This window comes from Poecilia reticulata, chromosome 11 (assembly GCF_904066995.2).
Source record: "Poecilia reticulata chromosome 11, P_reticulata-male-v2, whole genome shotgun sequence".
Classification (NCBI taxonomy): domain Eukaryota; kingdom Metazoa; phylum Chordata; class Actinopteri; order Cyprinodontiformes; family Poeciliidae; genus Poecilia; species Poecilia reticulata.
The window spans coordinates 27,779,432-27,800,004 of record NC_088840.1 but is presented as its reverse complement, the minus strand read 5'-3'; the positions used below and the strand labels follow the sequence as shown (position 1 = coordinate 27,800,004).

At 41.6% G+C, this 20,573-nt stretch overlaps 1 protein-coding gene across 26 annotated transcripts in view; it reads left to right on the top strand.

Annotated features, from left to right (window-relative positions):
• Nucleotides 1–20,573, top strand: part of macf1a (microtubule actin crosslinking factor 1a) — a 213,082-nt gene that overhangs the window by 164,543 nt on the left and 27,966 nt on the right. For 21 of the 26 annotated variants that reach the window (XM_081612962.1, XM_081612956.1, XM_081612954.1 and 18 more), the window contains 10 exons: nt 12,201–12,362; nt 12,655–12,825; nt 13,992–14,158; nt 15,376–15,535; nt 16,132–16,458; nt 17,351–17,435; nt 17,747–17,973; nt 18,598–18,804; nt 18,978–19,205; nt 20,128–20,346. In XM_081612962.1, the coding sequence (XP_081469088.1) occupies nt 12,201–12,362; nt 12,655–12,825; nt 13,992–14,158; nt 15,376–15,535; nt 16,132–16,458; nt 17,351–17,435; nt 17,747–17,973; nt 18,598–18,804; nt 18,978–19,205; nt 20,128–20,346 (1,953 nt within the window). The remainder of the gene's footprint in view (nt 1–12,200; nt 12,363–12,654; nt 12,826–13,991; nt 14,159–15,375; nt 15,536–16,131; nt 16,459–17,350; nt 17,436–17,746; nt 17,974–18,597; nt 18,805–18,977; nt 19,206–20,127; nt 20,347–20,573) is intronic. The other 5 variants (XM_081612968.1, XM_081612964.1, XM_081612965.1 and 2 more) reach the window with 1 other exon arrangement.

The following is a 20,573-nucleotide window of genomic DNA, read 5'->3' as shown; positions in this document are numbered from 1 at the left end:
ACCTTGCTACCACGACCCAGAAGAGGCGGAGGATGGATCAATCCTTTCTCCTGATAGTTTTGTTTACCTGGCCGCCCCTGAACGGCCCCATCCCGGTCCTTCGGAGGGCGGCTCAGCTTGCGAGGACACTCAGGAGCTTGACTTGGACTCGTACTCTGAGGGGACCCAATCCGGTGTGGACGGGGTCGAGTTTGTCCTGGGGTCAATGACCGGCGACAGCGACTGGGAGTCGGACGGCTCTGCCCCGGACTTTACCCCCGTTATTTTGAGTGACACCACCTGGGATCAGCTTGAGCCAGGATTGCTGCAAAGTCTGTTCTCCCAGACGGAGTTAGGTCAGATAGAAACATGTGGGCCCCAGGATGAGGGGCCCCAAACAGAGGCTATGCCTTCATCAGAAGCAGATCAGAGCACTGAAGGAGGGAGAGAAACTGAGTGTTTGGACTCCCATCCTGAGGTAAGTTTTTACTTTTAGTCTGGTTTACGGTTTTTAGTATTCAGCTGTGTCGGATGCAGACGTGAGAATGTGGAAGCAAAGGATGTCAACTGATGTAGACATGGTGTGGAAAATGTATGGGAGGGGTGCTAAAGTTATCTAGACGCCATAATTAGCTGGTTGGCTTTCAGTCGAGTTTTACATTGATGCAACAAGTGTGCTACTTATAGGCCTGCGGGGTTGGTGCGTGTGTGTGTGCGTGCGTGCGTGTGTGTGTGTGTGTGTGTGTGTGTGTGTGTGTGTGTGTGTGGTGTTCATGTGTGTGCACACTTTAGTCAGAATGAGGGTTAGAGTTAATATGCATTAGGTCTTCAACTGACAATCAATTGATTAGTCAGTCTAAAAAAAATTGGCACATTTTGCTAATTTTTCATTTAACCATTTTTCATACTGTGCTATAAATACATTAAAGATGCAAATAAATGAAATAAAAACAGTTTCTTTTTAAAATAAGAGGTAATATTTTATTGCCTAAAATACAATAACATTTATTTAGTAGATCTGAACCAGGTGAACTTAAAACTGAGTTTTGACTAAACCCTATTTACAGACAAATATGTTTGTCCTGAATGCATTTTTTATAGTTTTGGCTTAATTACTGCTGTCAATATATTGATTTTTTTTTCAGCAAATTACCTTAAGCATATATGCTCCAGTTAGTGATTAATTGATTACTAAATTATTTGTTTATGTCAATATTTGAGTAATTGCAATAATCCGATTAATCATTTCAGCCCTAATATCCTCCACATACTTCCTGTTCATCCAATTCGCAAGGTTTTGGTTTTTCACTGAACATTTTAAAGAAGTTTTGGACTGGCCTTGAGCTTCCTGTCTTGTCTTGGTTTAGGAAAATGTAGCAGGTGGAGGTTTTACAGAGTAAAACTTTATTTGGTTCGTAACCACAGTGTCTATAGGTTTACTTATTTACAGGGTAGTTAAATGAATATAATGCATTCAGTACCCAACCTGCCTATTGTTGTCACTCCCCTTTTTCCCTGAAGTATGTGAGCTGCAGGTTAAACATATTGTTTGACAGTCTGTCAGATTTGCTTTGTTTGAACTGTGTTTTTCTTGGTCTTTGGGTTTTTTTATAAAAAATATGTGTTGTAGAAAATTTGCAGAGAATTTCTAATTTCTTCTGTTGTTGGAAAAATTTTCTATGGTTAAGTTTCTCCAACCATGGCTGTGGCTTGACCCTTTTCTAAAAATATCCCCAAGGCAGATAAACATAATTATTTCTGTATGCTGAGGGCTCGAATGATTCAATCAGCGTTTAATCACATTATATTTTCCATTAGTTGCTCACCTGGACTCTACATTTGTGTCAGAGGGAAGCAGTTATTTTGTTTTTATTATTAGCTCTGCTGGTTTATCTGCTCTGGCTTCAGTTTAATGCAATCAGGGATCAGCTCCACCTTTACTGAGGCCTGCAGCAAACACGAAGGACCAGTTTCTCTCTCGGCGCGATACGATATTCTCTGTCTGATCAGGAATGAGTCAATTCCCGGCCGGATAAAGCAGCAGATAAATGGATTGAGGGTTTTGCTTTGGTCTGTTATAGAGCTCAGCTCAGAGGCAAAGAAAGCTCTTGATTTACCGACCCGTCTTTGTTCCAGCCCTCACCTTTAGAGAGGAGATACGGGTCAGGACCAAACAAACGTAAATCTGGACACAAAGCAGCTGAAAAGAGCTTCATCTGCAGGAGGAGCAGGGATTAGAGAAGAGATGAAGAGCTCAGATTAGAGATGAAGGTCCTCCTCAAAACACCCAGCCGGGTGATTTTTAGACGGAAGGACGAGTGTCTACTACAGTTTCTCCAGATTCATGAACATGGATGAGACATTTAAAACATTCTGTGACATTTAGTGTCCAGGAAAACTTGATCAAATTCTTTCATTTAAAAAAACCAAAAAACTTTTTTGTTTTTTTTAAAGCATAAAATTAAGTTTTCAGCCCTTTTCTGTTTATCTTAGAAACCAATGAAGTAAAAATCACCCAAATCCTTCCCAACCCCTGTTCTTTCCCCTAATTGGGACGGTAGTTGATTTGTAACCTGGACTCTTGTTTGGAGTCCATCAGAAAACATTCAGCCTTGATGAAACTCTCTCTGTCCTCGCCTGACTCCTCCGTCCCTTCCGGTTCCCCTCCCCTCGCCTGGTGGGTTTGTGGCAGAGATAAGGAGGTGAGAAATAAATCCTGCGGCTCTGCATGAGGAGGTTCTGCCTCTGCCAACACCATCTAAACAAACAGCCTGCTAAGTTGTCTGGGGAATATAAACTTAGATCTCGGATAAGAGCGTGCCACAGCCAACACTCACACTGAGGTCAGGATGCTGTTACATGCTGCTGCAATCCATTTTATCAAGCAATCACATAGTTGGTGGTTGATTTTTTTTTTTTTATTATTATTAAAAATCTGGATTTTTTTTCACCAATACTCTTTGGGATCCATAATTCAGAGTGATGCCAGAGCCTCCAGGGCGGCCATCTTGTTTTACAGCTTCTACCAGTTCAATGTACAAGTAACAGAATCGAAAATAGTTTCTGCCATTTCTAATTTCTGTTTAATAAAACAAAAATTTTGAATGGAAATTGGATCTGGTATGAAAAGAAATTAAGATTTTATGCAAACAACTGAGTCCGTTTCAAAGAAAGAACCACAAACTAAGAAAAATAAAATCAGATCTTGTGGGACAAAATCTGTAGATTTTATTTTTAATTCACGTTGCCCAGCCCTATGCTTCAGCTTTTTGGGCAAAGCAAAAATATTCAACCAAGCAGGACTCCCTCAGACCGGATAATGTGACGGATTGGGAAACACTGGAACAAGCAGCCGGACTGTGGATTATCATGGATCTCGTTTTAAAGCACAGTTTGTCCACAGACGGAGGGACAGACGGACAGATGGACTGGCTTTCCGTCCCGTCCGATGAAGTGAAGCGTGGGAACATGCAGCACAGCCAGACCGACCGATGGAGGCGAATCTGAAATGTTTCTGCCTGAAAGCAGCTGCAACTCTGAAGTCCACAAAATGCTTCAATCTGGACCAATTTAGGCTAATTTAACGCCATCAGCTGAGATCTGAAGATAATTTAATATTCTTGTCATTGTGGTATTTATTAGAGGTTTATATCTGGTGGTATTTTCCTAGGGATGGGCGATAAATCGATTTTATTGATTAATCAAATTTTGGCTTTCTGAAGATTTTATTTTTGCGTAGCATAGCTTTGGATAACATGATTTTATTTTTCCAGAAAACAACCCAAACGCTTTAAAAAATCACCCCATAAGATGAGCCCTTTCTAAAACCTTTGGAACATCGTCAAAATTCAGCAGACACTCCGACGTTACCTAGCAACCCCAGCAATGGGTTGCTAGCCTGTTACCTAGCAACCCTGCACATTTGGTCAGCTGGTTTCACTGCTGTATTCGCTGTACAATGGCTGCTGGAAAAGATAAGTGTTGTTGACTTACCATCCAGAAACCGCTTGCCCTATTCTTGCTGGTTGTGCAGGAGGCCCCATTGATGCTTTTCAAAGATGTATGGTTGTATAATTGCGCATCTGTTCGCAGCCATGTTCACATGCGAGTGAAAACGTTGAGTTTGGGGGGCCGTGGTCAGCGTCAACTTATTTGGATTTAAAATGACAAAGGCCCTAAAACGAATCTAAAATTTCAATAGCTATGAATGACTTTGTGCTAAAGAATTTAATGAACATGCTTTGTATAGGCCATAGAAATATCCACGCATGTTAAAGGAAGCATCATAGTCTCCTTTAGACAAACATTCTTGCAGCCTGGCTCTAATATTTTGTTCTACAATTCACAGAAGGGATAATTGAAATAATTTATTTTTTAGAAAAGAAAACCTGAAAAATATAGATTGAAATTGGATCTGGTACGAAAAATATCTAAGATTTTATTTTACATTCTCTGCCTTTAACGTTTAGAGCATCACAAGCAGGAGCTGCAGGTCGGCGGCTCAAACGTTGGTTTTGATTGATGTGGTAATTCTGGTTCTGAGAGGTCCGCCTCCGGGATGAAAACTGGGAAAAGATGGAGGCAAGCGGGAGATGAAAGCAAAAATGATGCAGCAGGTAGTTTAGTTTTTCTTTTATTGGCACTTTATTTGTTTAAAAATGCTTTAAATGAAAAAACCAGCACATCCTCTTAGAGAAAAGGTATTCAGGTAGATGAATCACTCTGGAGAAAATCCAACCTCAAGAGGAGGGAAACAAAATCTGGTCGGACACCAGATGTAAAGGAAGGTTCCAGCCAACTGGGTTTGAACGCAGCTCGTATTTGCATGAGATTTGTATCTGTTTGTTGATGTCGGGCGTCGCTTTCAAATGGGATTTATTAAACCATTAACCCCTTCCATCCCAGACACAGAGAGGGAGACAAAGCCACACTGGCAACAAAGTCAAAGTTTTCCCAGCCTGCGGTTAGTTTAGAAGTCTTTTCCTTCCTCGATCCAGGAAAGAGAGGACGGAGTGAAGGATCAGAGTGGAAAGAGAGGAAGAGGACGAGGCAGCAGGAGGAGGGGGAGGAGGAGGAGTGTGGTGTAGGCAGAGCCGTTTCTGGCTGCCATGTTGCTGGCAGGAGAAACACTTCAGCCTCGCTGCAGAAAAATTCACTTTTCCTTCTGGTCTGAAGCTTGTTGCTCAGAAACGAGCGCAGACCTCAGAGAGGCAAATCATAAAAAGGATGTTTAGTTTGACTTCTTCCGTGATTTTACTCTTTAGACGTGTATTTCATGTCAGATATTCATCCAGACTGCTTCTTAACATGGTTCATTTTGTTTCTTTTACTGCATCTGGTGCAAAACCTGGATGTTTTCCCCTCGTCTTGCCTGATCTAAATCATATTATCCCGATACATTCAAACAAATCTTTGGTAGCAGTCCATCTTGCAACACGTGAGGCGGCCTCTGACTGAAGACTGTTGCTTTTGAAGTCTTATGACCAGAATGACATGCTAACAGCTAAACTTTGAAGTAGCAAAGACGATATTCCACAGCAACTCGTCCTGGATGAAACCATCAGTTGTTAGCTAGCACTGCTAATCCTCCTCATTTGCTTTTGCCGCTTCTCTTTAAATCTGCCTGGCCAAATGATTAAACAGCTGAGCAGCGAGCCGTTGAAGTAGGAGATAAGATGCTTATAACACTCTGGTTGGCTCCTTTTTTGGGCTTGATGCCCGTTATGATAGATGAAAGCGATGGTTTGAACTTCCTCCTCCTCCTCTCTCTTTTCACCTCCTCTGGGATTTGGGGTCGTAGTTCAGGTTTTATTTGAGCCTTTGAGATGCTAATCAGCTGCTCCCAGATCTAAAAACATCAAATCCAAAGTGAAATGTAAATGGAAGAGTTGATAGATAAAATCGTTTTCATGCTTCTGCACAACAATGAATCTGAAAACGTCAGAAAATATGTATTTATTTAACACATTAATTCTCTACTCTGGGTTTAAAATACTGAGATTTGATATGTGGAGTGTTGAAAAGCTTTTAAATCAGCTTGTTGTCGTAGCATCAGCTGCATATTTTTATTTTTTTTAGCTCGTAAACAGATGCAAAAACATCTGGTCTGATGACCAATCATGGCCTCCACTGCTGCAGTAACCTGATAACTCGGATGCATGGCGATTATTTAAAAATGTTAAGGATTTTCAGTGTGATCACTTTCACACAGTAAACCTGATTAGTGCTTTCATGCTGTGGATCTAGAAAGTGTTCACACCCCCTGTCAGAATAAGGTTTTTGTGATTTTAAGGGGAAATATGAAACGTAAAAAAGGTGGGCTGGGCTGAAATAAACCACGTTTGGAGCCTCTTTACTATCCGTTTCAGCATTTTGGCCTCTTTAGTGGGAATCCATCTGTCTGAGACGACATCTCTGCCACTTCCTGGCTCATAATTTCACACATCTTGAAATTATAAAAGTAATTTTGCTGAATGGAAACTCAGCAATTTCAAAAAGTCTCCAGTCCAGGATGAGGCGGTTTTTCAACTGTACTGGAATTTGTATATTTCGGAAAACTCCAATGGAAACACTTGGAAATGCAGCTACTAATACCTTTGTGCAGTTGCCCAGGGCGGCATTAGAAAGGGGCGGGAGGCCGAAGAACTATAAATTACATCTTATCTATCTGAACAACTTTGGTACTACTTAGTGAGAGATGGTCAATAAAGGTTTAGGGTGTGCGAATTTATGCACCAGGATTATTGCAGGGTTTTTTTTTGTGTTTATCCTTAAAGATTTTATTCATGAAATCATACAGGATTTCACATAAAAAGGGAAAATAATTTTATAATTGAGGAGTTTTTGTTGTTCGACTGCAAGGATGTTTCATATCTCGTTTTGTCCACAGGTTCAGGCATGAATCAGAAATAATTTTAAAAAGGCATCTAGACTGTAAAAAAATGAGAAAAAAAAAAAAGGTTGCACCTGTTTGGCAAACAGGAGACGCTCCACCAGCTGGTCTCTCTGTCAGTTTTACTGGTTTTTAGCCTCATTTCAGAACTGGAAATGGTGCTGGCTTGCGGTCCAGAAACTGGTTGAGTCAAAGAGGAGTGGAGAGGGAAGAAAATGAAGGGATGGCCGGATGGAGAAAGGAAGTGGAAAAAGGTGGAGCGATGAGTAACGAAGTGAGGAAGAGGATGACGGTGAAGTGAGCTCAGCTCGGAGCTGCGTGGTTTCTGCTGGCAGAGGTGGGAAGAATGACAAGTATGTGGGACTTTTTCCAGAGCTGTGGTTTATTCAAACACTCCGAAGTGGCGGCGCAGAGAAAAACCAGAGCAAGAGTTTAAAAAAATAAAACGCCGTTTCTATACATCCTCGTATGTCGATGACATGCAGGAGGGCTTGATTTATTTTCCCTCTGCGTTGCGCCGTATCTTAGACACACACATGTCAGGAGAGGGCGGAGGGGTCACGGCTGCAGCCATTGTTGTTCTGGCCGACAGACTTCCTGTTGCAGGCAGCTGTGACGCCCAACGCCACCATCCAGGGACAAAAACACACAAAAGCTGCTCATTCACGCTCCGTCCTGCACACATTCGTACCTGTGGAGCTTTTTACCCCCAAACCTGGCATGAAGGCTGCAGCTGTGTTTTATTTAAGCCAGATGAGCCGAGGTGTGAACTGATTATGACCCTCTGTGGGGAATCAGGAACACTCAACAACTTCCAGAGCGTCTGCACAGGGCCGGCCCAAGGCATAATGCGAGTTAAGTGGCTGCTTAGGGCCCCCACACCACCAGGGGGCCCCCAAGAGCACCAAGCTAGCATGATTAAAATGTATTAAAATATGTTTAAAATATTAAATAGCTAAATGGAAAAGCAATTAGTTGATTTTATGGATGTTGCACAAATAATATTGTCCTGTTTTCTGCTTCACCTCAGCAAAAACACAAAATCTTATTTGATCTTGTGCAAATATCTTAGCACACTTGAAATAAGACAAAACTAACTCACAAGTAACTTTTCATCAAATATAGGGGCTTATTTTAAGTCAATACTTCCTTAGTATTGATGAAAAAGTTCTATATCTTTTGATTGTTTTCCATCATTGAATCCACGTTTTCAGAATCTGTAAAAACACCCAGATTACACTTAATCATGATTTCCAAAACGTCATCGCTTCATTAGGATGAACAGAGAAAATAAGTGGGTTAAGAGACTAATATTTCCACCTATTTCATGTCTGAGTGTTTGTTAAATGAGCGAAGATCCTGAAAAAGTTGGAGAAACAGTTTTAATGCAAAAAGAGAGCTGATGATTCTGATGCTGCCAAGTATTTCCTTTTGAATATTTTAGACTTCCTTTATGGAAAAATCTGCAATTTGGTGGATTTTGGAGTCGCATTCCTCAGAAGAATGAGCGAATAATGAACTAGTCGGGGACCCGGCGTATTATTTATGAGTTCATCTGGTTCAGATTTGATTATAGTATAAGTCTAGACAATAAAATGGAATTAAAAAACACTAAAGCTAATTGTGGTCGGCTGCAAAGCCTGCACATCAACACCAGACTAGTTGGAGCCAAACCTACATCTAAACGTTTCACTTTCACTGGGGAAAGTAAAAGGACCTAAATGTCCTAAAGCGTCTTAAAAACGCCAGCGGTGGTTCCGTCTTTTCGTCTCCGTGTCTTGCTGGGTGTCGTCTCTTCAGCTGCTTCACCGCTTCGGCTTCAGAAAACATCTGAGAAACGCTCATAACCGCCTCCTGTCAGAGTGAAGAGGAGGGTTTTTCTGCCACGTCTGTTTTAAAACGACCAAGACCTGCTGGTTTTTCTTCTCATAAGATCGACTTTTTGCATTTTTCTTTTCTTTTTCCCAGCGAGATATTTATGATTTGAAAACATGGAAAATGATCCGAAACAATCTTTAGTTTTTTATCCATATATCCATCATGTTGTGATGACTTCCTGAAGGCAGAGTTTTTAAAGAGACGGGCGTTACTTTACAAAGTCACATTTCTTTGTCGTATTTGATATTACAGCATTTTTATAACAACTCATAGTTACTTGATTGAGCTTTAAAATGGCTCCATGTGGCTGAAAAATACGCAATACTTTCTCCTTAATTACATAGTAAATAAGAAAAGCACAAAGTCTTTATTACCAGAAATTAATCCAAACCATAATGAAGTAAAAATCAGTTTTCTGACTGGACGTCTCCTCTGTGTCGTTCAGATATTTTTCTGCTGCATCACGTGAGGCTGTCTGGGGTTTGGCTGCTGCAGCGCCGCATATCGCCACCATGTCTGTGGGTTTGCTTTAAATGTCAGGATTCCAGCAGCGTTCGGACCCCCCAGTCCGTCCCATCACCGCCGCTGGTCCCAGATCCAGCCAGACTGGTGATGCGGCGTTCCAGCTGTTTGACACAACAGGGTGAAGTTATGGATTTAGCGAATTATTGAGAATGAAAAGGATGGAAGGAATCCAGCAGAACAAGTTTTACATCAAACACTTAATATTAATAATCGGAGCTGAAACAATCAATATTTGAAATAATTGTCGGCTAATTTATTAACTAATTGTTCACTTAAAGTTTAGACTCTTAAATAATGAAGCCAAAACCGTGCAGCATATATATATAAATGTAGCTTTTAATATGAAAACAAAACTTTCTGTTTTAGACTTTAAAATGTTAAGTCATGAAGTTATTTATATTATTTGTTTCTTTGCATCTTTTAATGTATTTCTAATATTGCATAAAACAGCTGAAGTGGTTAAAAGAAAAATCTTGGAACGTGCTAAATGTTTTCATCTGATTAATGTTCAGAATAATCAGTTGTTGATCGTTAGTTGCAGCCCTGTTATTGATAATAAAATCTAGACACAAACCAATTAAAGACATTATTTCCCAAAGCAAGTTTTTGCCAGGTTGAGTTTTACATTTTTTGAGAAACGAAAATGATCATATTTTAACTCCAGCCTGGATTTAGAATATTAATTTTTCTCTTTTTGTCTAAAAAAATATCTTTGATAATGTTTGTTTTGCTGCAGTTAACAGAGAATTCAGGATGTTTATTTTGACCCGGTTTTATTCTAACGGGCACTTTTCCAATTTAAAGTTGGAAAAGTGGCGTCTCGCATGGTTCTCTGGTCTGTTTTGAGCTAACTGGTGTTTATTTCTGGACAAAACGTTCAGATTGGTGGAAAACGCTGCAACCAAGTCAGAAATGACTTTTCTTTCTAAAATATTCTGGTATTCTGGAAATGATGCAACATTTAACCATTAAAATCCAAGAAAATGATGAAACATTTTACAGCATTGCACCATTTTCTTGCTTGTTTTACCTTAAGCAAGGCGCGTGAGGTGCAGATTTGCTCGTAGGTGGAGTGTTTGTGTCGGTGAGACGAGCCTTTGTCTGGTCGTGTTTGGTTTCAGTTTTACTACAGCAGAGGAGACGGGTTGGCTGCTGCTGGGTGTTTCCCAGCCAGCCCAGTGAAGTCTGGTTGTCTTTAGTGTCTGTCGGCTGCTCCCATTGTCATCCCAACATGGCTTCGAGACTTATCTGTATGTGTGTGTGAGTAATGTGACCAGACAGGCGACTTTGTGTGTGTGTGTGTGTGTGTGTGTGTGTGTGTGTGCCGAGTCAGCCTTTTCCAGCCAGCTACTCACTCATCCTGAAGTCTAATCCCCCTAATCCACCTCCCATCCCGTTTTTTTAAAAATTCCTCCTCCCTCGTTGTCCCAGTTCCCTTCCTGTGTCTCCCAGTATTCACACTTCCTCAGATCCAGTTGCTTCTAAATGTGGCTACATATTGTTGTCATGCAGACTAAGCTTCATTACTGAACCTTGTTTATTAAGTTGTCAAATATTGGCTCAGTTAACGTTTTGAGATTCGTTGACCTAAAGCAACAAAAGATTTTTTTGTATTATAATCTAATCTACTACAAAATAAAAGCATGCATCAGTTTTCCAGGTCTTATTTTTGACAGGAATCCTGAAATTATCTCAATATTTAAAATGGTTCTCGTCTGATTTATTACTGAACTTTCTCTGGTTGATAAATCACCTGAACCTGACTGCAGCTCCTTGTAATCAGAATCAAACAGGAAATTGACATTAAGCCTGTGTGGAATTGGACTGAATCGACCCAAACTGGATCAGTTTCCAGACTGGATCAGTTTCCAGACTGGATCAGTTTCCAGACTGGATCAGTTTCCAAACTGGATCAGTTTCCAGACTGGATCAGTTTCCAGACTGGATCAGTTTCCAGACTGGATCAGTTTCCAAACTGGATCAGTTTCCAGACTGGATCAGTTTCCAGACTGGATCAGTTTCCAGACTGGATCAGTTTCCAGACTGGATCAGTTTCCAGACTGGATCAGTTTCCAGACTGGATCAGTTTCCAGACTGGATCAGTTTCCAAACTGGATCAGTTTCTTTTGCGATCATGTTTGCTGTAAATGCGATACTGTTATTTATTTATTTATTTTGCATTAAACTGGAGACCATTTCAATCCACTTCCTATAATTTTGCAACACTGAGTCTCTGTGAAGGACTGTGATAATGTTTTGTGTCGGGCTGGATCATCATCTGCGTCAGTTTATCAATAATTTTATTGATTAGTTTCTCTGTTTTAAGTACCTGACATACTGCCAGGCTGGTGTCGCGTCTTTCCTGTTTTATTCTCTCCACTCTGTTGTTTTTCATTTTTACGGAATTGGCGAAACCTGAAACTGCTGCTGCGCAAGTTACTCAGCAAGTTGTTGCTAGGCAACCACAGTCTGGGGAAAACTTGAAGGTTGTTGCTAGGCAACCAAAGAGTGAGTGACTCATTCCACTAACCTAGCTTAGCGGCTAACGTCTTTCCTCTGCCTAAATCTCTGAGAATGCCGGGAATATCCAGTGGATATTCTATATATGGAACGTTGAATATTCTGTCAGATGTATTATTCATTGATATTGATCTATAATATCTATTACGATATTTAACTTATTGTTAATTTATTGTCCAGCTGTGGTCGTCTGGACATGGTTTAATTGGAGCTAAAGGAAGCATGTCGACTTTAAATTAAAGGAACCTTGAGGAACTTAATCTGTCGTCTTTGTTCTCTTAGATTTATAGTTGAGAAAATCTGAGCTATTTGGAAAAAACTTTGGTTTAGAAGAAAAAAAGAAAAGTGAAGGTATATTTTTGGAGTTGCTTCCTGTCAGTTGATGTTTTCCCCACTTTCCTGTCAGGCTGTGGAGCGTGAGCAGGTGGACGGCATCCAGCCGAAGCTGCAGCACGTCAACGCCGTTGGCCAAGGCCTGATCCAGAGCGCCGCCAAGCACACCGACACGCAGGCGCTGGAGCACGACCTGGAGACCACCAACCTGCGCTGGAACTCGCTCAACAAGCGGGTACGGCTCCGAAAAACCAAAAATAACAGAGTCAAACCCCTCAGCTTAACAAAAACAGGCTGGTGTGTTCAACTGCGACATGAGATTCCTGAGTTTTTAATCTAATATATTAAATACTATGGTGCACCGATGCACCTTCATATTTAAGCTTCTGTATATTTTTCACATTTGCACAAAAAGTTTATTTGCAAATTTCTTTTTTTTTTTTTTCATCGTTGATTGAGTTCATGGTATTAAAAATAAATCCTGTTTATATCTGTTTGAATAATAATACTTTTTTTTTTGGCCTCAGGTTGCAGAACGTATCGCCCAGCTGCAAGAGGCCCTGTTGCATTGTGGGAAGTTTCAGGATGCGCTGGAGCCTCTGCTCAGCTGGCTGAGCGACACAGAGGAGCTGGTAGCCAATCAGAGGCCTCCGTCTGCCGAATACCGCGTCGTGAAGGCTCAGATCCAGGAGCAAAAGGTAAAATAAGTCAATAAACTTACAAAAAAATCTGTTTTTATTACGTTATATCCATTTTTCTGTGTAGATTATTATAAAAACGTCTGCCAGTCCAGAGACGCACTTTTCCTTGTTTAGCCTCACATATTTCCTGTGTTTGTGCTCATGTGAGCCAGTTAGAGATCAATCACGTCTGTTTACCTCTGTGACGTAAAGAGTTTCGCCGCTCAGATGCGAGAGAGAGAAAACAGAGAGCAGCTGCTGGAGGGAAACGACAGTCATGCTGTTTAAACACGGCAACGCTGCCGATTTGAAGAGAATCTGTAGGAAATCTGTGGTAGAAGATATGAGCTGCTTTCAGGCTGCGCTACAAAAAATGTTTAGTTTAATGAGACAAAGGAAGATATTCACATCCATCCATCCATTTTCTTGACACCTTGTCCCTCAGTGGGGTCAGGAGGTGCCTCTCAAGCTAAGGTTCTGGGCGAGAGGCGGGGTCACCTGGACAGGTCGCCAGTCTGTCGCAGGGCAACACAGGACACACACACACACACACACACACACACACGCACACACCTAGGGACAATTTAGAGAGGCCAATTAACCCAACAGTTATGTTTTTGTGGGAGGAAACCGGAGTACCCGGAGAAAACCCACCATGCACAGGGAGAACATGGAGACTCCATGCAGAAAGACCCCAGGCTGGGAATCGAACCCAGAACCTTCTTCCTGCAAGGCAACAGCTCTACCAACTGCGCCACTGTGCAGCCCAAGATATTCACAGTACATTTGAAATAAGACAAACTTAGAAGTAACTTTTCAGGAGATGTACGAGCTTATTTTAAGTCAATAATTGTTTAATATTGATTAAAAATATATAATTTCACTGATGAGACATTTTTTCCATGTTATAACTGAAATACAGTTTTGTGTTTTTGCAGTGTAAAACAGAAGTTTTAGTTTTTAGGTTTGGTTTATTATTGGAAAAGAAACATTGATCCAGACATATTTAAACCAAATCAACAGCAAATATGTCTCATTGCTGCCAAGTTTTATAGTTTTGGCTCAAAGTTTAAGGAGCAGCTGACGGTTCGGAGAGATCTGGGCAAAGTTGGGAACCTTCAGGTGAGTTTCACCTTCTCAAAACGGATTTCAGGTTTAAAACGTTTCCACTTCCTGTACCGCAGCTGCTGCAGAGATTGTTAGACGACCGCAGGCCGACGGTGGAGATGATCCGCGCGGAAGGAGCCAGGATCGCAGCCACGGCGGATTCCCAGGACCGGGAGAAGATCCAGGTCCAGCTGCAGCATCTGTCGGAGCGATGGTCCGACTTGCTGGACAAGGCCGGCGGCAGGTAAAAACCCCCCACCGCGCCGAGCAGATCCGGTTCCACCAGAACATTTGATCCGGTCGGTTTCAGTCACTCATCGCTAAGGAATCTTATTTAGTCCTGGGAAAGAGACATCGGATATTTTCACAGCAGTTTAAAGGATTGGTTATAATCAGGCTGGAATGATTAATCGGATTAATTGTAATTAATCAAGAAAATGGTCAACTAATTTAGTAATTGATTAATTAGCTGGAGTATGAAGACTCGATAAAGGCCAATTACTGAAAGGACAGTAATTAAGCCAAAACTGTGCATTTTGAATTTATGATTTTAAAAAAACAGCATTTGTTTAAATATTTTATGCCCAAAACTCCTCGAGTTTTAGCTTCACCTGGTTCAAATTTATGAAAGGAATGACATTTTACCGCTTTTTCAGCTGTGCAGTTTGTTTATCTGCATCTTTTAACGTGTTTCCCATAAAGTATTTAAAAAGTCTTGAGTGGTTTTTCTGTAAATATGTTCAACCCAGATCTACTCAAGTGAGTTTAAGCCTCACTTCGTTCAAATTCTGACAAAAAAAGAGTCTATTTGGCACCAGAAATTAATAAATTAATCTAGAACTGATCGAGCATTATGCTGCTGCATTTTAGGCAATAAAATGTCCAACCTCCTATTTATAAATGAGAGTGAATTATTTATATGCATCTTTTGGTGCGTTTCTAAAATTGCATGAAAAAAACTTAAGTAGTTAAACTAAATATCGGCTGAATATGATAATTTTTTATTGGATTAATCGATTAATCATACAAATAATTGATAATAACAGCCCTGGATGCTCATGTTCCGTTTTTATGGAAAAATGTTTGGTCCCGGCTGGTTCCTGTGGTGCAAATGTAATTTATTTCTGATGCAACACTGAAACCACAATAAAGAGAGTCATCAGAAATCTCAATCTCATTTCACAATGATGCTTTGCACCATGTTGGAGAGCATGAAACATGATTAAACCGTCTGCTGCGAGCTTTTCTTCGCGCTCACAGACTCGTACACACGAGATAATATTTCAGCCGTTAGTAAAACTGATTTGTGTCTGACAAATCCGTTTAGAAGAAGCTTTAGGTGGACTTGTATCTAATAAAAACTTCATGAATATTTAATAAAATGGGTTTACATGACAAGAAAATAAGCCTACGAAAGCAATAAAATACGAATAAAACTCCCAATTTTCTGTCCGATCTCAGGCAGCGGCAGCTGGAGGAGCTGCAGGTTCTGGCTCTGCAGTTCCACGAAGCGCTGGAGCCGCTGGGGGAGTGGCTGAGCGCCACCGAGAGACGCCTGAGCTCCGCTGAGCCCATGGGAACCCAAACGGCCAAGATCAGCCAGCAGATCGTCAAGCACAAGGTACCGTCTGCCGACGGAACCGGCGCCGGGTCAGAAGCCTGGAGACGAGACACTCGGTAGATCAGGGAGAAGAACCAACAAACCGATTAAATGATTAATTGTGATTGATCAGAAATCAAAACTGTCAACTAATTTAGTAATCAGTCGTTGCCTGAAGTATACAGACTCAAAAAAAGGCCATTTGCTGAACAAAACGCCATATTCAGAGCAGTAGTTGAGACAAAACAGTACAAGAAATAAACACGTTTTCCACTCAAGTCTGTAAATTGGTTTTAGTCAAAACTCCTGAAGTGGGAATGTGATTCACCCAGTTCAGTAAATTAATGCTACAGTACTGCATTTTCCTAAAAACACGATACTTTTGTGCAAAAATAACTTGAAAAGGGTAAAAAACACACACACACACACACACATCCAACATCCATGTTATTTCAGTTTATCATCGTTTAATTTTTGTGTTGTTCTTATTTATAATTTCTCATCTCCATGCTCTTATTTTGTGTTTTCATCTGTTTTCTGTTGTTTTTATTTTCCTTTCTCATTTCTCCTCATATAAAACACACACACACACACACACACACACACACACTTCCCAGGCGCTCCAGGAGGACGTTTCCTCCAGAGAGGCTGAGGTTGACCACCTCGAGTCCCTCAGCCAGTCTCTGTCCCCGCTCAGCTGCGCGGCCGACCGTGATTGGCTGCGTGAGCGCGTGGGGGCGGTGCGGTCGGGTCACTCGGAGCTCTCCGATTGGTGCGCTGGGCGGGCGGCGCTGCTGGATCAGGCGCTGGCCAACGCGCGGCTGTTTGGTGAGGAGGAGGTGGAGGTGCTGAACTGGCTGGCGGAGGTGGCTCAGAGACTGGGTCAGGTCTCGGTGCAGAGCTACCAGCCCCAGCTGCTGGCCGAGCAGCACAAACACACACTGGTACGACCTCAACACTGAAAAAACTAAATCTCACCAAGTGTTTTTGGTCATGTTGTTGGTACAAATACCCCAGTGCCCTTGAAATACTACAAAACTAACCTACTAATTTATGAAAAAGTAAATAAAGTGAGATAATTTGCCTTTGAAACAAGACATTCTAAGCTGAAGTTTATTTACAGAATGAATTAGGTTAAAATTACTGAGGATGTTAGCGGAATACAACATAATGATAGCATTTAAGCTAATGTTAGCTTGTTAGTCAAAAGCTAGATTTGACTTGCTTGTTACTGCCTTACATTTTGGTGTAAAGCAACATAATAGCATTTAAGCTAGCATTAGGTTTGACTTGAAAACCAAAATTAGGTTTAGATGTAGTGTTAACCATCATGGTAGTGTATAGCTAACATAATAAAGATAGCATTTAAGCTAACTTTAATTTGTTACATTTTATTTTTCACTCACTAAAGTTTATTTACTGACTGGATTAGGTTAATGTTACTCACTCAGCATGTTAGTGTGAGCCAACGTAATGATTGCATTTAAGCTAACGTGAGCTTTTTAGCTAATTTTGACCTAAAAACTAAAGAAATATCTCGTTAAACTGTCAGATTATTTCACCTATAATTAATACTTTTTCATCAATATTAAGGAATTATTGACTTTTAAAAAAAAAGCTCTTATATCGTGCTAAAAAGTTAATCTCAGGTTAATTTGGTCTTATTGCCAATGTACTGATATTTTTTAACTAGAAGCTAACCAAAATGACTTTAAGATTTTATGTTTTTGAAGTGAAGGAAATAAAAATCAGCTCTCGTCGTTTTTTCTTTTAGAGAAACAGCAGAAATAAAAAGCATAAATGAAGCCGTTTTCTGTTGTTTTTCTCCGTCTTCAGGCTCTTAATGAGGAAATCCTGAGCAGGAAGAAAACTGTGGATCAGGCCATCAAAAACGGACAAGCTTTACTCAAGCAGACCACAGGTGAGCTGCTTTTCAGTGTCCTGATTTTAATTTAGCATTTTCAGGGTTTGGAAAGTGCTTGATTTCTGTATGACATCCTTGAAAATTAATATTTTAGTTTAACTTGTCCCTGTAAAATAGAAGTAGAATGTAAAATACCATCATAAGACATTAGCAACAATAATAAATATCATGAATAGTGAATTGAAACTGACTTTTAGTTCATTTATATTGTTTTATGTAATAGTGGAAAACTTGCCTTGAAAACTTGCCTTGAAAAGTGCTTGAATTTCACTGGTTCCTTGACGGGACGCTCTGCGTTTCCCTCCCAGGTGAGGAAGTGCTGCTGATCCAGGAGAAGCTGGACGGGATCAAGTCCCGTTACGCCGAGATGACGGCCGGCAGCAGCAAGGCGCTCCGCACGCTGGAGCAGGCCCTGCAGCTGTCCACGCGCTTCGCCGCGGCCCACGACGACCTCAACCAATGGCTGGACGGCGTGGAGGCGGAGCTTAGCAACGTGGAGCCGGACGCCTCACCTGCCTACCAGGAGAGACAGAAGGTGGGGGAGTTGTGTCATTTGTTTTTATTAAAACACAAACAATCCTCTTCATGAGACTTTATTAGGAAAACTGTGTCTTCAGTCAGAGGCTTCTTCAAATTCACTGAGGTACACACTGCTACAGGAGGTCTTTCCTGCCATCACCATCTACAATAACTCTGATTAATTTGAATTAATTTTCCTTTGGGATTAGTAAAGTATTTTTTAATAAGAAAGTTTGTCTTCAGCTGTAAACGTTTATTTTTAAATCCGGTTTCAGACTTTATTTAGAGGCTTAAAGGTCGGTTTAAACACGTTTAATCGCAGTTTTGAAAGTCATTCATATTTGCTGTAATGAGTCGTTGCTTTCTGTCTGTAACGGCTCCAGCGTCAGCCCACCCACAGCCGAGTTTCCATAGAAATGCTCTTTATTCTTGGACCTCAGCAGCATTTTTTGAAAGGATTTCTGTTTATGTAATTTGTTTCCTGTCTCCAGGTTTTGCCAGTTTGAGACGATATTTTCATGATGTGACATTTAAAGTGTTTTTAAAAAGATAAACGAGAGCAGCTGGATGTCTGACGCCTTCAGACGCATTCAGCTTCATGTTGCTGGGTTTTTATTTTTGGGGTTTCTTTTTGCTGCAGGAGCTGAAGAAAGTGTCGGCCGAGAAGCGCCTGGTTCTGGACACGGTGAACGAGGTGGGCAACGCCCTGCTGGATCTGGTGCCGTGGCGCGCCCGCGAAGGCCTGGACCGGCTCGTCGCCGACGCCAACCAGCGGTACCGACACGCCGATGAAACCATCACTCAGCGCGTGCAGCTGGTGCAAGCTGCCATCCAGAGGTCGCAGCAGGTACTGCAGGAAGCATCCAGTTACTGAGAGCTGTGTGTTTTTAAATCACTGTGAATTATGGATGCAATTAAACTTAGTTCCAACCAGAGGAGGCGAGACTGTTGAAGTAGTGATGCTCTAACTTGAGTGCAACTTTTTGACTTCATTCGTCGATAACTGAACTCTTGGCTCAGTATGAGGAGGCGGTGGACGCGGAGCTGGCCTGGGTCGGGGAGACGGAGCGGAAGTTGGCGTCTCTGGGCCCGCTGAGTCTGGAGCCGGACGTGACGGTGGCTCAGCTGCAGGTGCAGAGGGCCTTCAACATCGACATCATCCGACACAAAGACACCGTCGACCAACTGATCGGCGTCCGAGACGAAGTGCTGGAAGCCTGCAGCGCCGCGCAGAAGGACGCTCTGATGGTACGTCGCCAGCCTCTCGTATCAGAGACGAGCATTAATCAGCTAATCACACCAGTTATTAACTCCATAACTTCCACTGTGATCATTGATGTATTTTAAAGGGTAACTTTGTTTACAGAAACTTCAATAATCTACTTATTTATGGTTTTGATTGTGTGGTTTTTATTTTGTTTTTATTAGTTTTTTGTTCCGTTTTATTTTGGATATTTAAGTCTGTTCTGTAAAAACTTCAAGTTTTAGTCATTAACAGGCCGAACTTTCATTTAGAGCTGAAGCGATTAATCATATTAATGATGATTAGTTTAGGGGCTGCACAGTGGCGCAGTTGGTAGAGCTGTTGCCTTGCAGCAAGAAGGTTCTGGGTTCGATTCCCGGCCCCGGTCTTTCTGCGTGGAGTTTGCATGTTCTCCCTGTGCATGGTGGGCTTTCTCCTGGTACTCCGGTTTCCTCCCACAGTCCAAAAACATGACTGTCAGGTTAATTGGCCTCTCCAAATTGCCCCTAGGTGTGAGTGTGTGTGTGCATGGTTGTGTGTCTCTGTGTTGCCCTGTGACAGACTGGCGACCTGTCCAGGGTGACCCCGCCTCTCGCCCGGAACGTTAGCTGGAGATCGGCACCAGCAACCCTCCCGACCCCACTGAGGGACAAGGGTGAAAGAAGATGGATGGATGGATGGATGGATGGATTAGTCTGTTAGTGATTTAATCAGTTAATCAATTACTAAATTAGTTGTTAACTGGACTTAAAAAAGGCCACTTGCTGAAAATACCCAACATATTCAGAGCCGTAATTAAGCAAAAACTCTACAAAACATAAACATTTTGCAATTAAGATAAAACACTTTTGTCTGTAAATATATTTGAAGATATTCTGTAATAAATGAGGCAGAGTGTGTGACGTAACGCGTTGACTCCTGCCGCAGGTGAAGACGGATTCTCTGAGCTCGCGCTACGACACGGTGAGCCAGAGCCACAGCGAGCGGTTCTCGGCTCTGGAGCAGGCTCAGGTTCTGGTGGCTCGGTTCTGGGAGACCTACGAGGAGCTGGAGCCGTGGCTGGGCGAGACCGAAGCCCTCATCACTCAGCTTCCGCCTCCGGCGATCGACACAGACGCTCTGCGGCTGCAGCAGGACCAGATGAGGGTAGGACATGTTGGACAGTCTCATCTTGTTTTATTTAGAAAAAAACACAATGAAAAAACGTGTAATTTATTTTTCCAGTTATTGAAAAACAGATTTGAATTAAATGGTCGTGTGGAAATTAGATGGCAGGGAGTTGAGAAAAGACGGGACAAAGATGAACAATCTTCATCACAGATGAAATCATATAAAGTATATAAAGTATATTTTTGTTTCTCAAAGCTCTTTAC